This window comes from Sphaeramia orbicularis, chromosome 13, assembly GCF_902148855.1.
Source record: "Sphaeramia orbicularis chromosome 13, fSphaOr1.1, whole genome shotgun sequence".
NCBI classification, from domain to species: domain Eukaryota; kingdom Metazoa; phylum Chordata; class Actinopteri; order Kurtiformes; family Apogonidae; genus Sphaeramia; species Sphaeramia orbicularis.
In genome coordinates, this window is record NC_043969.1 from 16651619 (window position 1) to 16672025 (window position 20407).

The 20407-nt window shown below is 39.1% G+C and overlaps 1 protein-coding gene across 1 annotated transcript in view; it reads left to right on the forward strand.

The window, feature by feature from the left end:
- The first annotated feature begins 2405 nt into the window (after positions 1-2405).
- Positions 2406-20407, forward strand: part of clmpb (CXADR like membrane protein b) — a 93129-nt gene continuing 75127 nt past the window's right edge. The window contains exon 1 of the mRNA XM_030151994.1: positions 2406-2869. Within this exon, the coding sequence (XP_030007854.1) occupies positions 2821-2869 (49 nt within the window). The 5' untranslated portion in view covers positions 2406-2820. The remainder of the gene's footprint in view (positions 2870-20407) is intronic.

Sequence of the window (20407 nt, forward strand, 5' to 3'; positions counted from 1 at the left end):
TGTTATTAGACTAATTAATAAGTTTTTTTTGTTTTGTTTTTTTGAACAAAAAGGGTTTGTTTATTTTTTAGCATATTATCTCCATGAAGTGAGTAGTGACTATTAATTAATTTATTTGTTTGTTTGTTTGTTTGTTTATTTAGCAGGGACAGTACACATTAATGAACATTTTTGTAAATGTGCCAGTATTAACAAAACAGCTATTTTTCAACTGTTGTCCCCGGGTAAGATGTAAGGTGCCAGCATTCATAAAAGAACAAACATAAAATTAGAACAAACAAACAAACATGAAAATTAAGGCTACACCAACACATTACATAGTATTAGTTCACACACACATTACATAGTATTAGTTCACACACACATTACATAGCATTTGTTCACATATACAGTATACACAGTTAACCTCTAAGTATTAGTACAAACGCCTGGAGAGACATTGGTGCATGGGCAGGTGGTCATGCAGCGCAAAACAGAAAAAAACTTGATTCTTGAGAGTAGACTAGTATTAGAATATGTCAAAATGTGACAAAACATCAGATTAGCAGCATTAAATGTGTTTTTATTTCATAGATTTCACCTTGTATATCAGTAAAAACATGTTTCTTTGCTTCAAAAAATTAAACGCATCAATTAAATGTCCAGCTGAGTTGACATTTTTACAACTCCATGAAAAATACACTACAAACAAAAAGTTAAGGATCTTTCTAATTTTTGGGCTATTTTTTTCAGTTGAGATTCTTGAACAGCGCCTTTTACTTCTTGTGTGTGAATTGAATTGAAACACATTTTTTTAATGACCAGACATAGTTTTATTTCCATATGGCAAAAATGACGAAAAAAAGAAAGAAAGATCCTTAACTTTTTGTTTGTAGTGTGGGTTTATTAAAAAAATAAATAATAATAATAATAATAATGCCTAAAAAGAGGGAAAAAAAAGAAGGCAACTTGTTTCATTCATATCAGGGAAATCAGATACAAGAGGGATGTGAACCTCCCAAAAAATAAATAAATAAATAAATAAATAAATAAATGTAGACTAGTATTAGAGTATGTTAAAATGTGACAAAACATCAGATTAGCAGCATTAAAAGTTTTTATTTCATAGATTTCACACTGTATATCAGTAAATACATGATTCTTTGCTTCAAAAAAATTAAGCGTATATATTAAAAGTCCAGCGAAGTTGACATTTTTGCAACTCTGTGGAAAAATACACTAGAAACAAAAAGTTAGGGATATTTCTTTTTTTTTTTTTTTACAGTTGGGATTCTTGCACCGCGCTTTTTACTTTTTTGTGTGTGAACTGAATTGAAACTCATTTTTTTAATGACCAGACATAGTTTTATTTCCATATGGCAAAAATGACAAAAAAAAAAAAAAAAAAAAGAAAAAGAAAAAGAAATATCCTTAACTTTTTGTTTGTAGTGTAGGTTCATAAAAAATGTTTTTAACGCCTAAAAAGAGGAATAAAAAGACTGAGGGGAAAAAAAATCTTGATTAAGGCTCTCATAATTCATGAATACTGTTGGATCATTATTAACATTATTAAAGGCAACTTTGTTTCATATCAGGTAAATCAGATACAAGAGGGATGTGAACCTCCCAAAATAAAATAAATAAATAAATGTAGATTTGTATTAGAGCATGTTAAAATGTGAGAACACATCCGATTAGCAGCATTAAAAATGTTTTTATTTCATAGGTTTCACACTGTATATCAGTAAATACATGTTTCTTTGGTTCAAAAAAATAAACACATATATTAAATATCCAGCTGAGTTGACATTTTTGCAACTCCATGAAAAATACACTACAAACAAAAAGTTAAGGATATTTCTAATTTTTGGGTTGTTTTTTTTTTTTTTTTTTTTTTTACAGTTGGGATTCTTGCACATTACTTTTTACTTTTTTGTGTGTGAATTGAATTGAAACTCATTTGTTTAATGACCAGACATAATTTTATTTCCAAATGGCAAAAATGACAAAAAAAGATCCAAGAAAATATTTAGAAAAAAATTTTAAAAAAACAGAAAAAAAAAATATCCTTAACTTTTTTGTTTGTAGTGTAGCTTCATAAAAAATGTTTTTAATGCCTAAAAAGAGGAATAAAAAGAGTGAGGGGAAAAAAAAATCTTGATTAAGGCTCTCATAATTCATGCATGAAAGAAAACTGTTGGATCATTATTAACATTATTAAAGGCAACTTGTTTCATTCATATCAGGGAAATCAGATACAAGAGGGATGTGAACCTCCCTAAAATAAAATAAAATAAAATAAATAAATAAATAACTCCTGTTAGTGTTTGTTGTAAAATGCTGGGGCTGTGTAAGAGAACTTCAGACTCTAGAGGTCTCCATCCTTCAGCATCCCCTCATCATCCACCTATTCGCCCTCCTCCTCCTCCTCCTCCTCCTCTTTGGCATTTTGTGCAGCGGAGGAGGAAAGGAGGAGAGACTGCTGAGGAGGAGACAGAGGGGACCCTGAGACAACACGTCCCACGCCAGAGCCAGACAGCCACGGAACTTTGATTTGACGACAAGTACCCGAAGCCCCTACGACGCACAAAAAAAAAAAAAAAAAAAAAAAAAAAAAAAAAAATGACGATGAGGGAAAAGAGCCACGTTTCTTGTCGGGAGGCTTAGATATGCGAGCAACATATGATATGATGTCCTTGGACTGATTTGCTCAATGAAGATTTCTTTCAGTGTGAATTGTCTTCTCCTTTTGCTGATGGTGCCGCTTCGTTGTGCCTGCACTTAGGTCAGCCGAATGAATCTGAGGGGAGTCTGAGCGCATTGTTTCCAGCTCCGTTGCATATGGGATTTCCAGCCGTGATGTCTGCAATATTTCGCTCTTTGTTTCTGGGTAAGTCATTTTCCAATTCCTCTAAAAGCCAATTAATTCTAAACAAATAAAATCCACGGAGCGTATTTATTTTCTTCTGTCTTATTAGGATGTGGTCACCGACATATGCCGTCATGATACACTGATTTTATTTCTATTTTTTTTTTTTTTTTTTTTTTTTTTTTTTAGAAGACGTCTGGCTTATGTTTTAAGCCTCCATTTAAGAATGATGTCAGAATATTTATTCCTTAAACATTTTACTCGCCATCACTTTATTCTAGGTGCGTAAATCCAGGGTTGTGTTTTCATCAGCTGCTGTATATAAATCTTGGACTACTCTTACTCTAGTTGTACGTGCCATGAAAAGAGGTGAAATTGTAGGAGATAAAAGTTCACTTGACCCCTCCCTTTTAGAGTGGAGTAATGAAAAGAACTGTGTTAACCAGAATATGGGTATAAAAGCCTGCATGCATGACTATATTTCATTGCAAACGCACAATAATGCATGTCTGCAGTATTTTTTTTAACAATGATATATTCTTTACAGTGTAATCATAAGGCCTAATTAGGTTAGACATTTTACATATGCTGTTTGTCTCCATTTGAAGGTTTTTTTAGTATCATTTTGAGACTTAAAACACCCTTTTTATACGCATATGAGTTGATTTTCAGCCTAAAATGCAACCTTGAAATGATATATTCATTGAATCTTTTAGTTGCTATCACACAGATCAGATTGCCCTCTTGCATTTACAGTCACATAAGCTTTCTTTTCTGTTAATAATTTATTAGTTATAGTGATACTCATACATTAGTTCGTGTTAAGGTTCAGGAAATTCCAGGTTCACAGCTAAATGAGTGCTTGTTTAATTCCTCTGTGATTTCTGACTGGAGGTTTGTCTAGGTCTCACTGGAAGACAATGTGTAAAATGACTGCCGGTAAGAGGTTTCTCACTTCCTGGCTTATGTGAAACAGAGGGGAACAGAAATTTCCTTGTCAGGTGTAACTGGGGATAACCCAGCATTTATCAACAGAGAGTTGAAAGGAATATGAACGAGTCTGAAAACCCCCTGAGTGGAAGTGAAAGTAGTTGAGGATGGCCCATTAAGGGAAATAATGCATTGCAGACCTGGAGGGTTGTCGACTCTGGTCTGAGTCCAAAAAAAAAAAAAAAAAAATCCTATGGTCTGCGAAGTTTGCTGTTATTGTAAAACAACTGTCTTAGAAATCAAAAGACTACGGCGGTTTTAATAAATGTTTTATTTTGCATTAGCATACAAGTGATGTGGCTTGTGCTGTAGGTTTGTATTGCTGGAAGAGTTTATCCACAGTGTTTATTCACCCCATGCATGCTGGGATACTGTTTTATCCCTGAACAAGCAGCATCTTTATATTATGTGTGTTGCTTTGTTGAAACTGATTTACATGGAAAGAGTTAGTTTGTGTTTGGAGCTGGTCACTGGTCCTGAGCTTTGACTGCAGGAGCTGACTCAGCAGTCATTTCCCATGAACAGTGAATTGTTTTAGATCATGTGAATTAATCAGAAACACAAGCAGAGATGATGATGACAAAAGATGTAACCATTTATTTGCTGGGTTTTTTAAGGAATTAATGGTATACTGAGTGGCATAAACATTATACAGTGAACACAATAGGAATCTGTTCCTATCTGTAATAATAGTGATGTTTTCTTAAAATAGTCATCAGCCTGTGCCTTTAGTATTAAATGACTTGTTGTTGCCATGGTGAGGCATTGTCTTCTTTTCTCTATCATGTCACAAGATGTAAAACTACTCATGCAACAGAAAATTAGGATTTTAGGATTTATGTCCAACACAGTTGTAGCCAAATTCACATGTGTATTATGAACAAATTATATGCAATTCATCCAAATGTTATTTTCCTCTTACACACACACATATATATATATATATGTGTGTGTGTTTGTGTGTGTGCAGGTTTTCAGTGTTGGCTGCTCTGCTTTGCCAGACTAAAAGGACATTTTGCTAAAGTTATTGCCTGTATTAATTCAAGATCAACACCAGGGCCAAGTAAAGAGAGGAAGTGGCTGTTTTATTATAAAAGAATCAATAGTCATTAATAGGGGCTCATTTCCTTTTTATTTGGCTTTGGCCTTGTAAGTCCTGAGACATCCTTAATTTAATATCTGTTGGAGATGTAATATCCACTGTTCACATTACAGATAAGTAGCACAATTAATTGCCACAGAGAGTTCTGTAGTTCCCTTCTGTAAGTCCAAAGACAGAAAGTAAGAAACAGAACAAGGTCAGATGAAGTAACTCAGTGCAGCTTTGTGCAGGGCTAGAGTCGTCCAGGTAAAGGAGACTAGTGATGGATGGTCCATCTGTCCTTGCACCAGGGTTAAATGATATGAGTAGGAAAATTTAAAAATGACTGTCTAAGAAGTAATAACATAGTCTAAGTCACTTGACAGAAAAGTAATTGGAAAGAATGAGCCGATTGTCTATGAGATCAGAGCCTGTGCACCCTGTCAGCTGTGGGGTCTACAGATGGTTCCGTATCAGTCTATGAGAAAAGGCTACCCCAGCGATCATGACAGTGGAGTGGGGTCCTTACACCAGTGTGAATACAGCGGCTGTGTGTGTCTACGTGCATATATGTGTGAAACGGTGAGAAGATTGCTGCGCCGTTATGCAAGTGTTAGATGTAGATAAAGAGAGCAGTGGCTCCAAACAGAAATTCTGTCCCCATTCTATATTTAGCATGTCTGCCGGGGTAGGCAGAGGATCTCTGAAATGTGAAGATGACAGGAGCCTCCTGAGCCAGGGGTTATGAAGTGACATCTTGATGTGTTTGTGCCTAAATCACACTCCCACACACACCCAGCCACAGACTTCTGACATTCCTACATACCCGGAGACATTTCGATTTTTGACATCTAGTTACCATACATTAAGGCTTCATTTTGATCTTCTGTGCCTATTCTTTAGCATTTTCATGAGGAATCTACTATGTACATGTTTTTTTGGCTTGGAAAATATTTGTTCTTTCGAGCATGGCAGATGAATTTGGCAGCTGCTCTTTGCAGAATATTTGACGCTTTTGCCAGTAAGGTGGCAAGCCTTTTTGCACAGTTAACCTTGAACTTTCCTTGTAAAAGCATAAGCCTTTAAATTACTTCTACTATGACTGTAATTGGCAGCTGGATTAATTGACAGAAGACTTTTTGATTAATGTGATTCAGTGGCACAGAGTTCTAATGCTTTCTTGCACAGAGATGGAGAAAAAGGGCAATGCAAAACATCATAATACATTCATGTACTCTGAATGTAAATCTCCAGTTGATTCTGCCTCCAAGCTGTAGGACATAAAGCGCTGCTGCAGCTGTTAAATGCACAATAGCAAGTAGCTAGCAGCTTTTTGCTCTAGATAGTTAAACGACTTCCCTTCCACCGACAATGTCAGCGATTTGACATGCAGAACAAAGTGTAAACAGATTTCCATCAAGCAAGGATTATATTACTCAAAGCAAAAGTGGACATTCTGAATGGCTCAGCAAGGGCAGCGCACTCTGGAATTCAAAACCTCGACCAAAGGTGACTGAAGAGGCCTACAGATGAGCACAGAGGTCCTCATGCCCTCAAAACAATTGACCCATATCATTAACAAACACTGATTTGCCATCCAAGCACTTTCCCCCTGATGTGTGCGGCCTTTGAATGACAGCGTGCTTCCCTGAATAACAAGCTGCCCTTTTTATGTACCTGAGAGATTCTTCATGTTTCATTGATTGTGCTGCTTTTAGTCAGAAGGTCTTTCTATTCTGTCACAGTGAGATGCTGCCTTGCTTAGAATGAGACAGTTTGTAGGTGAAGGCGTACCTGCTTTGTACAGTAAGTGCTTTTATTCCTACTTACACTAGGTTGAGGTAGGTTGTAAAAGACATCTGAGATAAAAATAACCGGTGGAATGATTGTTTTTCCTGGATTCAATGGTTTCCTTCATATTTTATGGTGCACCTCTGCCACACCCATGATTTCCAAGCTGTCCAAGCATTATTCTGTAAGGGCCTTTTGTCACTGCCGTCTTGTAAAACACAAGACACATGCCTAGACAGAGCTGGGTTTGTGTAGTGTTTCTGACCTATAAACCCTCCCCCTTTTCATCCTTCACTGGGAAAATTACTGCCAGATTATTTTGGAACGTATGAACAGGAACTGCCTATTTCACTTTACTGCTAATCTTTGACAGATGTTCTGCAGAGGCTCACATTCACATTAACTGGAGTCACATGTGCACTCCACATATGACATTACACTATATGAGCATATTCATTCCATGCACGAAGTCAAAATACAAACACATGCACTGTATTAAAATACTTTTCATCTGAATAGAATGAGAATTTGATCATTTTTGTTAAACTGGAAAACTGATTTTTTTTTAGTGGAAGATCCATTATATGTGTCATTAAAATAGAGGATGAGTTCTGATACATTTGTTAGAAACCAAAACTGAATATTCCCACATTTTCTGTCTCCAATTGCAAAAATACTATGATTTATAATGGGAGGATTCCTAGAATACTTATTGGTTAGTCTGTATTGGTATTGATTTTTTTTATTCAGTTAATGTGACTTGATTTGCTGCTGATGAGCATAAGCATTTTAATCAAGGTCCATGATTGTTGTATGCAAGCAATAAGGAGTTCAAAGAGAAAAGAAAACAGTACGATAAATGCTGATGTCGGCGAGGTGGAGCATAGAATTGTTTCCCATTGATCTGCCCCACTGAAGGTCTGTGTTGATATTAATTCTTTGCAGCTATCGACACTGAAGAAATAGGATTTCATCTATCACCACTCGAGTGCTATTCAGCTGCAGGAGCAAAGTTGATCAAAATTCATACATCTTGTAAAAATACCATTTAAAATGATTTGTTTATCAGCGGTGGGGGCAGAGATGCTATCATCTATGTGCGCCCATCCCTGTTGTGGAGCTTTCAAGTGCTTTCTGCCGTAGTGAAAACTGGCAGTGTAGAATAAAGCTGGCATGCTTGTCTTCTCTGAGCACAACATGCTTTTGATCTATGTTATCTGTCTCAGAAACCAGGTATATCTCTGTTTTTGTGCAGCTCCGTGATCCAACTGTGCAGGAAAAATAAACAGCTCAAAAAGCAAAATCCCTATTTCTGAGGTGTTTTTCACTTTCAAGCCGCTTAGCATACTGCTTACATCAATGACACAAAGGAATGAAAAGCAAACTAGTGATAAAACATTTACACACCATGAGCAGCACAGTAATGACATTGGTTGCGTTACAGTAGAGGTCAGGCCAATGTGTCCTATCGAAGATATTCTGTGTTGCCAGGAAGATCGTTAACAAGACTACAGTTGACCTAGCTAATCATGCAAATTGCATGTCAGGTCAAAAGGATATGAAATCATTTTTAGTGTCGATGTTTTTATTTGTGGATATTGCTACAACGTGGTTCATTGCGTTTTGTTTTTCGGTGAGTGACAGAATGTCAAAACCCCAGTAAACTGTCTGCCAATAATTGATCATTTCTTACTCTCAGCCACTTAGCACTTTAATTGGTCATGGGGTGCACCTGTCAGACCCCAACTGGTGTGGTGCCTCATCTCACACTGTGATTATTGATAATCATGTCCAAATATCAACTTGGACATTCACACAGCGTCACACTGCTGAGATGAGAATGAGCAGGGGACTACAGCTCACAGCGAGACTGCAACTATAGGAGTTATCCCCATAAATCTTAAAGCATTCGCACACAAGGAAATCTGAAATGTACATTTATTTTATTTATTCCGGTACAATGCAGATGCACAAAACATTGACTGTTCTTCCACTCCACATGACATGCAGCTGTAATCCAATTCCTAGAATTGATTGCAGGCTAATAAAAGGAACCTATGCTGCAACGAACAATGGCAACTCCGGCCCGGTCCCTCTTCTCTCACTTTTCCAATTGGGAGCTGACTGAATGAACAGGAGGAAATGTTCCACGTCGCTCTATTTAGACGCCTGCTGTTTCTTTCAATTTGAATCAGTCTATTAGCCAGCAAGCAGGACACTCCATTAGGTGTTTTGAACCCAGCATGCTCCATTGTCTCACTCCATTTCCTCTTTTGCTTTCCAGTCTTCCCTAAAGCGTTAGAGCTTTAATCAGCAGAGGCCCTTCTGCCCCACAGACATTTATCTTTAGCCGCTTTTGGTCATCACCAAGTGGCCTGGAAAGACTTAAAGATGGATGATGTTTGGAAGGGAGGGGATTTTGTGGCCATTGATTAGAGTAGTGGAGGACAAAGCTGCTACCTGCACAAGACCTAAACACCATCTGGAGGATCCCCTCCACTCTTAATGTATGATAGCTGAAGCCAGGATTCAGCCATCTGTCCAGATGCCGTCTATACTGAGAGTGAGAAAAAAGGAAGATCGAAGAAAAAAGGAGCAGTGTAATAACTTTAAATAGTTGTCTTTATCCATTTATTGATTGCAACAAAACTTTGGAAATGACCTTTAAAGCTTTATACGATATAAAATTCTGCTAATAAATCTGTCTTAATCAAAAGCATACCTCATGTAGTCATAATTCAGTAGTAACTGTAAAATGAAATAGCTGAGTTTCAGTCTTGGGTTGCCAGTCCTGTTCTCTTGTAGCGTATGTTGTGTGATGGATGGTTTAATTATCCAACCACAATGTCAGCCATTTGGCCTTTCAAACCACACTGAAAATATTGTAAACTAGATATCACTGATCAATTGCTAGGCTGTGCACAATTAAGTATAATGTCACAGATTGCTTTGCAGCTGTCCCCTCAGTATTTCACATTAAAGGAGTGGGGAAGTATTTAATGAGCTAAAAGGTTCAGCATCCCTATGGAAAGTTTGTTTTTAAGAGAGCTTATCCAGAAGTTCAGACGGTGGTTTAATGTACAGTACATCTGCAATGCTGAAAAAGCAGTTTCCCTTGTCCTCTCACTCTGTTTGGCTTTTCCCAGTGAAGTGGTTCACAACAGATGGGACCACCACCTTTGTTTTTTCCGACTCGTTAGACTTAACATGTTGATGAAATGGAGCCTTTATGCTATGCTGCTCATGCAGATGTGTAGTTTTACATTTGTTAATGTAGTGTCTGATGGAAAATGCCCCACAGTAAAGGGCTGAGGTACCAGCAGCTCCAATATGGTGTTTATACTTTTCAGGGCTCTTTATAATGCTTTTCCCAAAGAGGGCTTATAATATTTTCTCCATGACCAGGGAAAGGAGCAATAGTTTTGCATGGGTATTAAAAACAAAAGCACCCACTGAGTATGTTTGTCCTTGTTTCTTTCAGGTAAACACCCATTCACACACTTGAATGCTCCTTCCAGCTGTAGAGTAGAAGTGGATGTGTAAGCTGACTACAGTCATACAGTGTACCTGAGAGAACAGAAAAATGGATGACAAAAACTCTCAACCTACACAGTGATGATAATGTCATGTGTTCTTCATACTGTTTGGACGTTCTCTTTATTACTGTTTTAGTGCACATTTTAGCCTGGCCTGTCATGCTGTTTGTCAGGACCAACTTATAGATCATATCATCACAGCCAAGAGACAGACAGGAGCTTAGAGCTGCACTCAAGATGCCTGTCATGGTTTGGAATTGTTGTCCAAGCTGTCATGCTTTATATGAAATTGTCCTATTATGGTTGCTGGATAAGGATGGTTTTCGCTGGGTTTTATGTCTTTCTCAAAGTTATTAAATGTGAGGGTTTTTTGGACCTCACATTTTCTCTCAGCGGCAGACATAATGTTTTTGTGTGTGTGTCTTTTTTTCAAGAGGGAAATCAAGAGTGTTAGCATTTGGCTTGATTTGCTGTCTGGGGTCCAAAGATTCTGTGGAGGAGGAAATAGCGGAGTTTGCAAATTCAAGCTCTTAAAATAATTAAAGTTGGCATGATGACTCTGCTTCTGGATGGGGACGAGCTTAAAAAGAAGACAGCTTTGGGAGTTACCACGCAGCAACAGCAAGCTGTGCTATACTCTACAATTAAGCATAATAAGGGTTAGACTATAAGCAAGACCGATAACATGAAATCGCATGTTCATTTCTGTCGCTGCGCAGAAACATGAATCCTTTGGCCGGTGACCCATCATACCAGAAAACAAACGTTTTTCCATTTAGGAGAGGGAGATGCTGTTTACTCTATTAACCTTTTCCTCTTGGTTGCACTCTTGACATTGAACAATGTGGAAGAGGCTGACTCTTCACTGGCCCTTTTGCTAATGAGGCAATTAAGTCTATCCTGCCTCAGTTGAGCAAGGGGCCGAGAGAGCGAGGCCAGTCATCTGCTGTCTAAGCAAACACCAACCATTTTAGCTGTGCTGCATTCGGAATATCTAACAAGCCATCCCTTGTTGTGAACCGTGTTGTGGTCCTTCCTCGTCTGTGTGACCCTTAACACAGCTGGAGATTAGGGCAGCATCAGGCCATATTTATCCATGGGCACTGGATTGTGGCAAAGGAAATAGAAGAAAAACACTGAAATCAAATGATGTTTGCTCTCTGGATGTAAGCAAGTGAGAAGCTATGACAGGCGACGGCTGTGTAATATAACCACAAGTATTTGCACACAAAATTACATAGAGGCGTGTTTAGGGATAACATAGTAGGACTGTTGCAGTGAATCAGTGCATTTATTTATATATTTATTTATTTGTCTTAAACTATGACGGGAAAAAAAAAAAAGAACTAAAAAAGAACAGTAAAGGCAAGAAATCAATTTCATATGCACCCATCAATCACAGAAAATCACAGAAAAAGTAACGAACTACAACAAATTTAACATAAATGTACGTATGAATCAACTCATAAACACAGTTTGAGAAGTCCTGCCCCTTCCATACTTTCAGTGTCAGATTCTCAACCAAGTAAATTTCCTTCATCAGCTATTTATCACATTAAAATAGATAACAGTGAATAACTAGTCACAGCACCTTTGTATTGGTTGTATCACCATTGCGCAACCATTGTGCCAAGAAACTAAAAAAAATAAACAAATAGAGACTAAACTATGCAGGGTATGCTACGTAAACCCCACACTTCATATAAACCCATCAAATTATACAGTTACACATACCAAAATATGAAAGTGGTCTGGTTACTCAATGTATTTGTATGAGTTGATTAACATTTGTTTGAATTCTCTTTTAAATAGCAGTTTAGTCAACAGTCTGTTTTAGAATAAAGACTGACTGTCATACAGGAGATGTGTCATCTAATGTACATGATTATAATGACAGAAAGATTCCATCAGGTTATCTTAATGCGAGTTATTTCTAACCCTGACTTCTGGATACAGTACATTTTGAATTTAGTGGATATTGTGTTTTAAAAATGTTTTATTTAGCATTTATTTATGCAGCTAAAAGAGCTCTGAATCAGCAGAGGATTCTGGACAACTTCAGATGTGACTAAACATGTGCAGTACAGGTGACGTAACTCTGATCCCAGTCATGTTAGATTTATAAGAAAACAAGGTCTCTTTTACCTATTAGTCTATTGAGGAGAGTAAAATAGTTCCTGTATCTGTGTTTTCTGTAAGGAAAAGTTGGAAACATTAATATACACATTAAGTGTATATGCAACATAAATGTGTTTTTCATGCTGTTCTTCAAAATTAACCCTTTCATGCATAAGTCACTCCAGTGGACAGTTCTTCTCCAGCTGTTCTCTTGTATATTAATGGGTTTAGTTGTTTTAGTTCCATATCAGCCAGCACAGTGGACACTTACGCATCATCTCATATCCTGACATTCATACCATTACTGTAATTTTGCTGTTCTTGATGAACCTGATCTGCACTAACATGTTTGAGTGTAAATCAATTATTTGTTAGACAAGAAGGGTTTTTTTTGCACATTATCTCGATGAAGTGAGGAATTAATAGCAATTAGAATATGTTAAAATGTGAGAAGACATCAGATTAGCAGCATTAAACATGTTTTTATTTCATTATTTTCATATCCCTCTCTGATATTGGGTTTTAAACACGTTTCTTTACTTCAAAAATTAAATGCATAGATATTTTTGTAACTCCACAGAAAAAAAAAAAAAAACTGGATCGCATTGTTTTTTTCATGCCTAAGGAGGAATAAAAACACTGAAGAAAAAAAATCTTGACTAAGGTTCTCACTATTAATACATGAAAGGGTTAAGCCTTTTTGTCCCGTGTAACTATCCAGCATTGAGGGAGATCTGGTCAGGCGTAGGGGCGGCAACATTCCAAGTGTCAGATAGGACGATGCACCACGTTTAATATGCAAGTGTGTGTTCCTGCCTGATTTTAATCATGCGAATCCATCTGACATGTGTGTGGAATCCTGTAGAATTGCAATTGCCTCAAGAGCCTGCTAGGTTAATGCTGATTGCTGTAAAATGTAGATACTCTGCATCCATTATAAAAAACACCCTTGTTACCCAATTAACTGTGTTTGATAGCAATTAGCATGTTTCCTCCCTCTTAGCCTAGTGACGGGCTGCTATGAACAGCTGCAGTATGATACAAAAGGGGCTAGCATTAGGGCCTAAGTTAATGTGTTTAAGGGATGCGCAATTCTAACGAGCGATAACGGAAGGCTTACGGCTGCTCAGAAGGGATTAGGGCACATAGTTGTCTGTCTTAAAGCTCAGGCTTAACCATCATACTCTTTTTCTCTTTCAATCCTCACTCCTCCATCTCTCCTCCCTGGTAATGAATCGCCAGTATTTCCTGACACAAGGAATGAAAAGAATGTCTCACTCGGCAGGGAATGAAGACGGCTGCTCATTAGCTGTAGAAAGGTGTACCGAGCCAGAAAGAGGAGATGTCCGGACAGATTTGCTTAAAATCAATGCCTGTCTTTTGAGGCTTCCTCTACAGTATGTGGCTGACACGATTTATCAGACTTTCATAGACAAGCAAAAGGCAATAGGCAGGCAATGGCCTCCTTAAGTCTCACAGACACATGTACGGAAGAAAGTGTTAAAGTAAAAAGGTCCACTTGAAAATATTTGCCTTTGCTGTGTGATCAGATCAATACTGAGAGATTGCACAGTGTGAAACATGGATGCCTCTGAAGTGGCAGTATTGGAGAATGACAGAGCCGACAGTTTTTAGTTACAGGACACTAAAGATGCATAGTGGCAAGGGCGCCTGAAAAAGTGCTCACTTAGCAACAGCCTGCACCAGCAACTGCCCATGTTTGTTCATCGCTTGCTAAAATTACTGATCGTGGACGCAACAGAGTAAATTGCTTTTCTGTAAACCACCACTATTACACATAAGCCGCCTTTATTTCGTTACAGATTAAATTCTTTGACGTGAAATGTATGTACCCGGGACAGGGCTCTTTTTAAGATGGTATTTGACTATGATATTATTGTTTCATTCAATATTCAGCTCACACAGCATCGCAGCAGAAGACAATGGAAGCCTCCTTCACTCTTTTGTTGTATTGTGTATGTGTGTTAATGTGTTTGAGTCACAGTGCATGCTGCTACAGACCCTGGACAGATTATATGACTAATCTTTGGCTTCATGTTTATACTAAAGCTGTCGTTTAGCTCAAGCTAACAGCCGTCTTGTGAAGATAGATAGTCCCGGGTGCAGTTTTTCTGAAGCGGTGTCAATAGCGTTGTCACTTGCCCCTGCAAAGTAAAGACCTTTTCATTGACATACAAGTTAGCATCATTTTGTTGTCTGGTGACTGCACCATGTGGGGTCTTTGGGGAAATCATTATGGTGCTAGCACATTTTTGATTATCAATTAAAATTATTGCATAGGGCTCTCTTTGAGACCTTGTAAGGAGAACCGCCCACTTTAGAATGTCTTTCATTTCCTTGCTTCATTTCTTTGCTGTCATCGTTTTTTAGCCTGGCCACCCGCATATAATCACCTCTAGCAATTGATCTCATATAAAGTAGAGTAGTGCTTTTATGTGGGGGGAGAACAGACATTTAACCTGTCCTGACCAGTGGGTGGACGTTGTGAAATATTATTGCCCGCATCATCATCTGAATGCATTTGCATGAGCGGCAGAAACATACATAGGTTCTGAAAGCCCTTGTTATAAGCCTTATTGATTTTTGTTTTACCACATGCCTTGTTAAGCATCGGTTGTCTCTCTCTCTCTTTTTTTTTTATCACATCAGTCACATAGTACTGTGTTAAAATCAGATCAGGAGAACAAATTTTATTTTTACAGTCCCTAAATGTGCTCTGTGCTGTCATTGTTTGCTATCATGACATTGCAACACAGCAGAAGTATGAATGATGTTTCACTGCACTGACCAGAATGATCATTAATCCTAATATTTAGACTGTAGCCGCCATCCACTACCAGCCGCCGCATGACTACAAGTAATCATAGCCGTACACCCTTGTGTATTGTGCTGCAGAAAAACACTACAAGCGGGGAAGCTCAGTCCATCAATCTAAAAGGCCAGACAATTTTTCCTCCAGCTTCATATTGGCGGATTTTACATGGCATCCTCCCCCCACCCTGAGGGAATATATTTATGAGCCCTTTCTCTTACTGTCCTGTCTCTTCCCAATCCCTTATCCTCCTTATGAGACAACGGGTCTGAACGGATGGAGTGTGTATAGCGTTGTGCTGCAGGGCTGTGATGGATGGCCACTCAGCTATACACACCTTACTCACCAGAGGCCGACCGTACTTCTCCTCCTCTGCCCACACAGACCTGCATCGCCATGAAGACAGTCAGGGATGTTGCTTTCTGTGAGCGCAGAAGAGCCGAGGAGGAGTATTTGATTAGGTGTAATGGAATTACAGTAATCTGATTCCAAAAACATGACATCTATAATCTGTTGCAGTTACTGTAAATACGCAGCAATCAGATTACAGATGCTTATGATGCTCCAGACTCTAACTTATTGCGCTTCTCAATATGAGCGCAGAATATCTTCACAGAGAAAAACCTAGATTTAAATTAACCCCGTTTAACTTAATTCTTTTATAGCAATATGGCACAAATTAAATCTTTGAGCAGATCACTAGTTGCAGTTTTCTGCAGGTAATCAACGCTTTAAGTAGCTGCCTTCAAATGCAATCCTCCTGACCCTCATAACGGAGAATGGTGTGAAGGTTGGGGTCGTTAATACATGTGGGGGATGGATGAAAATATCGAGGTAGAGTATTAGCAACAGGATGACCCAAGGGCTTTATTGAGGCGACTGGTCGGTCATAGAAGGAATAAACGCTGCGGGGTGCTCTGCATGGCGGCACGCTGGTGCTTTTGGGTCACAGAAATGAGGGGAGAGAGAGGATCTGTCATTGATCCTGTGGCATTAGCTTAGGCTGCAGTTATAATGAACCCAGTGCTGTGTGCTCAGTGTGTGTGTGTGTGTGTGTGTGTGTGCCTATGTGGAACTGACAACTCCTGTAAATATCTGCATTTGGAGTGTTTATCTGCATGTGATTAATTATAACTCATGTGGGCACAAATAAATCACTCAAAGTGGGTTTGTGCATATCATGGTGTATGTGCATATCCCCAGATGGCCTTTTGTTAGTATACCTGAAGATCATATGAGTGTGTTTATATTCAGTTTGTGCAGGTGTGTATTCCCAAATGCATTTGTGTGAACCTCTTACAGGTATATGCATTGTCATCATGGGAGTGTTCTATGTTTATATATGACATATGTGTGTATCTGTGTGTGTGTGTGTGTGTGTGTGTGTGTACACAGTGATGTAGTAGGAGAGGCTGCTTGACGACTCATCCATTATAACGCCACCCCCCCCCCGGCCCGTGGTGCCCTCAGAGGATCGCTACACTGTCACAGTGACATTGGGCTCATTTTGGACTAGAAAAATGGTGCATCCACCGCCAGCATCGCCGCCGCACGTCCTTTCCCTCCTCCAGCTCAACCAGCCAGCTTAGACGCAGCATTAACAATCCCCCTAACGGCCTCAGACTGATTCTCCCACTGTTAGCTTTACACGCCATATCCACAGGGACAGATTGCTAATCAGAAGCAGCCTGCTATTGAAGGACTCATTTTCCCACTGTGTTTAGAAAGGATGCTTCAGGTGTACTCTCACCTTCTCTGACCCTCCCCCCACCCCCACCTCTACTACCGTCCAACCCAACCAACCCCCTGCTGGATAACCTTGGACGAATTGGGAAGGAAAAGCAAAGCAAATTGAAGCGAAAAGGGCCGGATAAGACCACTTTATGAACTTGCAGTGTCCCATTGCCTGCTTTGTCTCTCCCTCACTGATAATGTACAGGGTGAGTCAGCATGAGCAACTGCAGCATAGCGGTCTAATCAATCAGTTTACACTTGCCTCTGAAGAGACAATTCCAGCACTGTGTCGCCAAGCCACTGATGCTGCCGACGCTGATTCGTGACTGGATGTAACTGCATGGAGTTCGCCATGCAGAACAGCACATACCAGACAAACTTACTGCCCAGAGTGATAGGTGTCATGGACGAGGGGATGAGCTGAGCAAGGATAGCCTAGTAAGTGTTGTGGAATAGTTGGAATAGAGTTTAATCCCAGCCTTTTAATACGCATGATAAATATGTAAAAGGTGAGAGAAGGGAACAGAGAGGCAGACAAAAGAATTGCACACTGATATCTGGACTTTTTTTAGTTTTTAGATCAGTTTTTTTACCTGACCTGATGTAATCCAAGATGCCACATTTTCTCTTATCAATGTAGAAAAACAGCGCGTCTGGTACATGCACGTTCACATTTATACGCATGTGTTTCGCAGTCCTGACTCCTTCTGGCTGGTAGCGCAATACTTACTTTTGCAGAGAACTACTTCTCTAGGCTGGGACAGCTCACACATGGCTGGTATAAAAAACATATTATACAACAATAGTGCAAAAGGACGTGCGCACAGAAAGAAAGATGCTGTTTCATACACAGGCACACACACACAAAAAGACACAAACTGTTAGTGTAGACACTGATAAGCACATAAACGCATTCAGACAAATCTCAACCACCACCTCCTATTATATAACTGCAGTCACCACATTTTAATGTCATTCCTCCCAAAACGGCACCTTGCAGTTGGAGGAGGGTTGATGAGAAGGAAAACAGAAGCTCAGAGATTAAAAATACCATGGGAGAAAAAAAAAACATAAAGAGAATGAACAGACGGTGAAGACTAAAAAGAATATAAGAAGGAAAAGAGCAGTTGAGGTATCTCAGAATGTTTGCCCCCCACCACGCTCTTGTTTCCCTTATCTGCAGCTAAAATAGTTGCTAATCAGTGCAGCCTCTTCACATCCACAAACCCAAAGCACACACGCACACACACACACACACACACACACACACACACACACACACACACACATAGGCTCAAATCTACTGCTACATAAGCAGAAGAACACCCAAACACATACACACAGCTTTTGCTCCATAAGCCTCCTTTCATAGATAACCCCTCTCCAGCTGACAATAGCAACAATGGCATAAATCCTGATCCCAACAGCAACAACAGGAACGGACAGCGGCGTCCTTCACTGAACCCACGTCAGCATGTTCTCTCCTTTCGGTTTATGTTTTTCAAAGTTGTCTTTTTTATTTTCAAAAGGATCGGTTTCCAGGACTGAAAATCATTTAGTGGCCAATTGCTCAGGCTGTTCTGTCACCTGAGATCAATTGTCATTCATCCTTTTGTATTGGAGATCTCACTTCCTCTATTTGCCTTTAGCGGTGTGCTGGGTGACCTTGCACTCCCACCTGACCTCACCTTTCCTGTAAGTCACACCGAAGGTCAGCGTCTGTTATTAATTTGCACGACCTTGTTGACTGTAAATGTCCTATTGAACCACTGTGTAGCACTGTGTCTGTATTGTCTTTCATACAGCCCTGAGAATAACTTCCTTCCTGTGCAGGAGATCAATAATGTAGCATGGGCCATGAGAAATATTACGCCATTTTGCCTTGGAATAATGACAGGAATTGCAGAGTATATATGCTAGCCATTCTGGAATCAATAGCCCTGATGTAAATGTAAACTCTCCCTTTCCTGTTTCTATAATGGTATTGTGTTTTTTATGTGCATACCTTCTCACTAAAAGCAGATTTCCATCTGAAAAGCTGCACTCAAGGAATGTACTGCAAAAGGCCGTAAATAATATTATTCTGCTTTTTTTTTTGCTTTATTTGGAATATTTTCAGCTAAGCATTGTGACGCATTGCTCCGTGGCCTCTTATCACAGACTCTCACTATGAAGGAATGGTGAATAGCACATTTCAATCATTCTGTCACTGGAGAACTATAATCTTTTTCTTCTGCATGGCATATGTCCTTCCACTTCTAACTAATCCTTATTATGCCTCAGAAGCGAAGGTCATTGTCAAAGCCGAGGGGTGATTAAGTTAATCCACTTGTTTTCTGAATCCGATTTACCTCATTTTCCAAACTAGGGAACAATGTTCTGGCACAAAGACATCAAGATGATAGTGCGGCACGCATTAAGGAGGAGGGCCCCTACACTGGAGACGCTTTATTATCTGTCTACATCATCTGCATCCTATTCTGCTTCCCAGTTCCATCAGTGGATTTCTAATGAGTGCCTTCAAAGCTATCTCTACCATATGAAGAGTGAGACTGAAGAAGAGTACAGAACACAAGTTAAAAGCAACATGATCTCTCTTATTCATGAATTGATCTATGTCGCCGCAGTATAATTCACTAGCAAAGCAAAGCAAAGCACAGTACCCTGGTGAGCAGTAGTCCCATGCTGTGGTCGGCCAGCCTCTGTGAGTTACGCAGTGCAGTGGCATACAGTTGACTTCATTAGCAGGTCCCTCCCTTTACGGGGATGGTTATTTACTACTGCACCGGGCACAGACAGATGCTCCACAGCTATTATGCCATAGAAATTGTACAAATAGATGTGTAAATGAATGAATGTGTTTGTGTGTGAAAAGGTTTCGTCTACAGTAGGTGCTATTAACCTACAATATAAAGAGTTCTTGACCAATTATGCAATCACAGGACAGAAAATAAGTTGAATGAAATGTCTTTGTGTGTCAGTGAGTAAATGTATTGTATTTGAGATTGTTAGTTTTGCATGCGATCTCGCATACAGAAAGGAAAATGACCATGCATGCACATTTGTGCTGCTAATTTGCATTATACGTATTTGAACCATATGTCATGCAAGTTGCATAAATGAATGTTTGTTTATACATTTATTATTGCACATGTCTGTCATATAATCATTAGCCCCATCCTGTCTAATCAGATTTTTCTACTCAGCTGTATCATCTGATAGCATGCAACCTGCTATAAGTAACAGAGGAGAGGAGAGAGGATGTGTGTGAGATTGGCTTCCAGTGTATCATTTTTATTTGTTCCATCATATATACAAACTGGAACTCATTTGGACACTCCTTCTGACTTGCATAGAATCTTCAGAAGTCTGTACATATGATCATGTGTGGCGCTTGTTAAGTTAAATGTCATGTTTTAATCTCCCTGTTGCTGTTTATCATCTGATAACCAACTCAAAACCAAGAACTAGTTAGA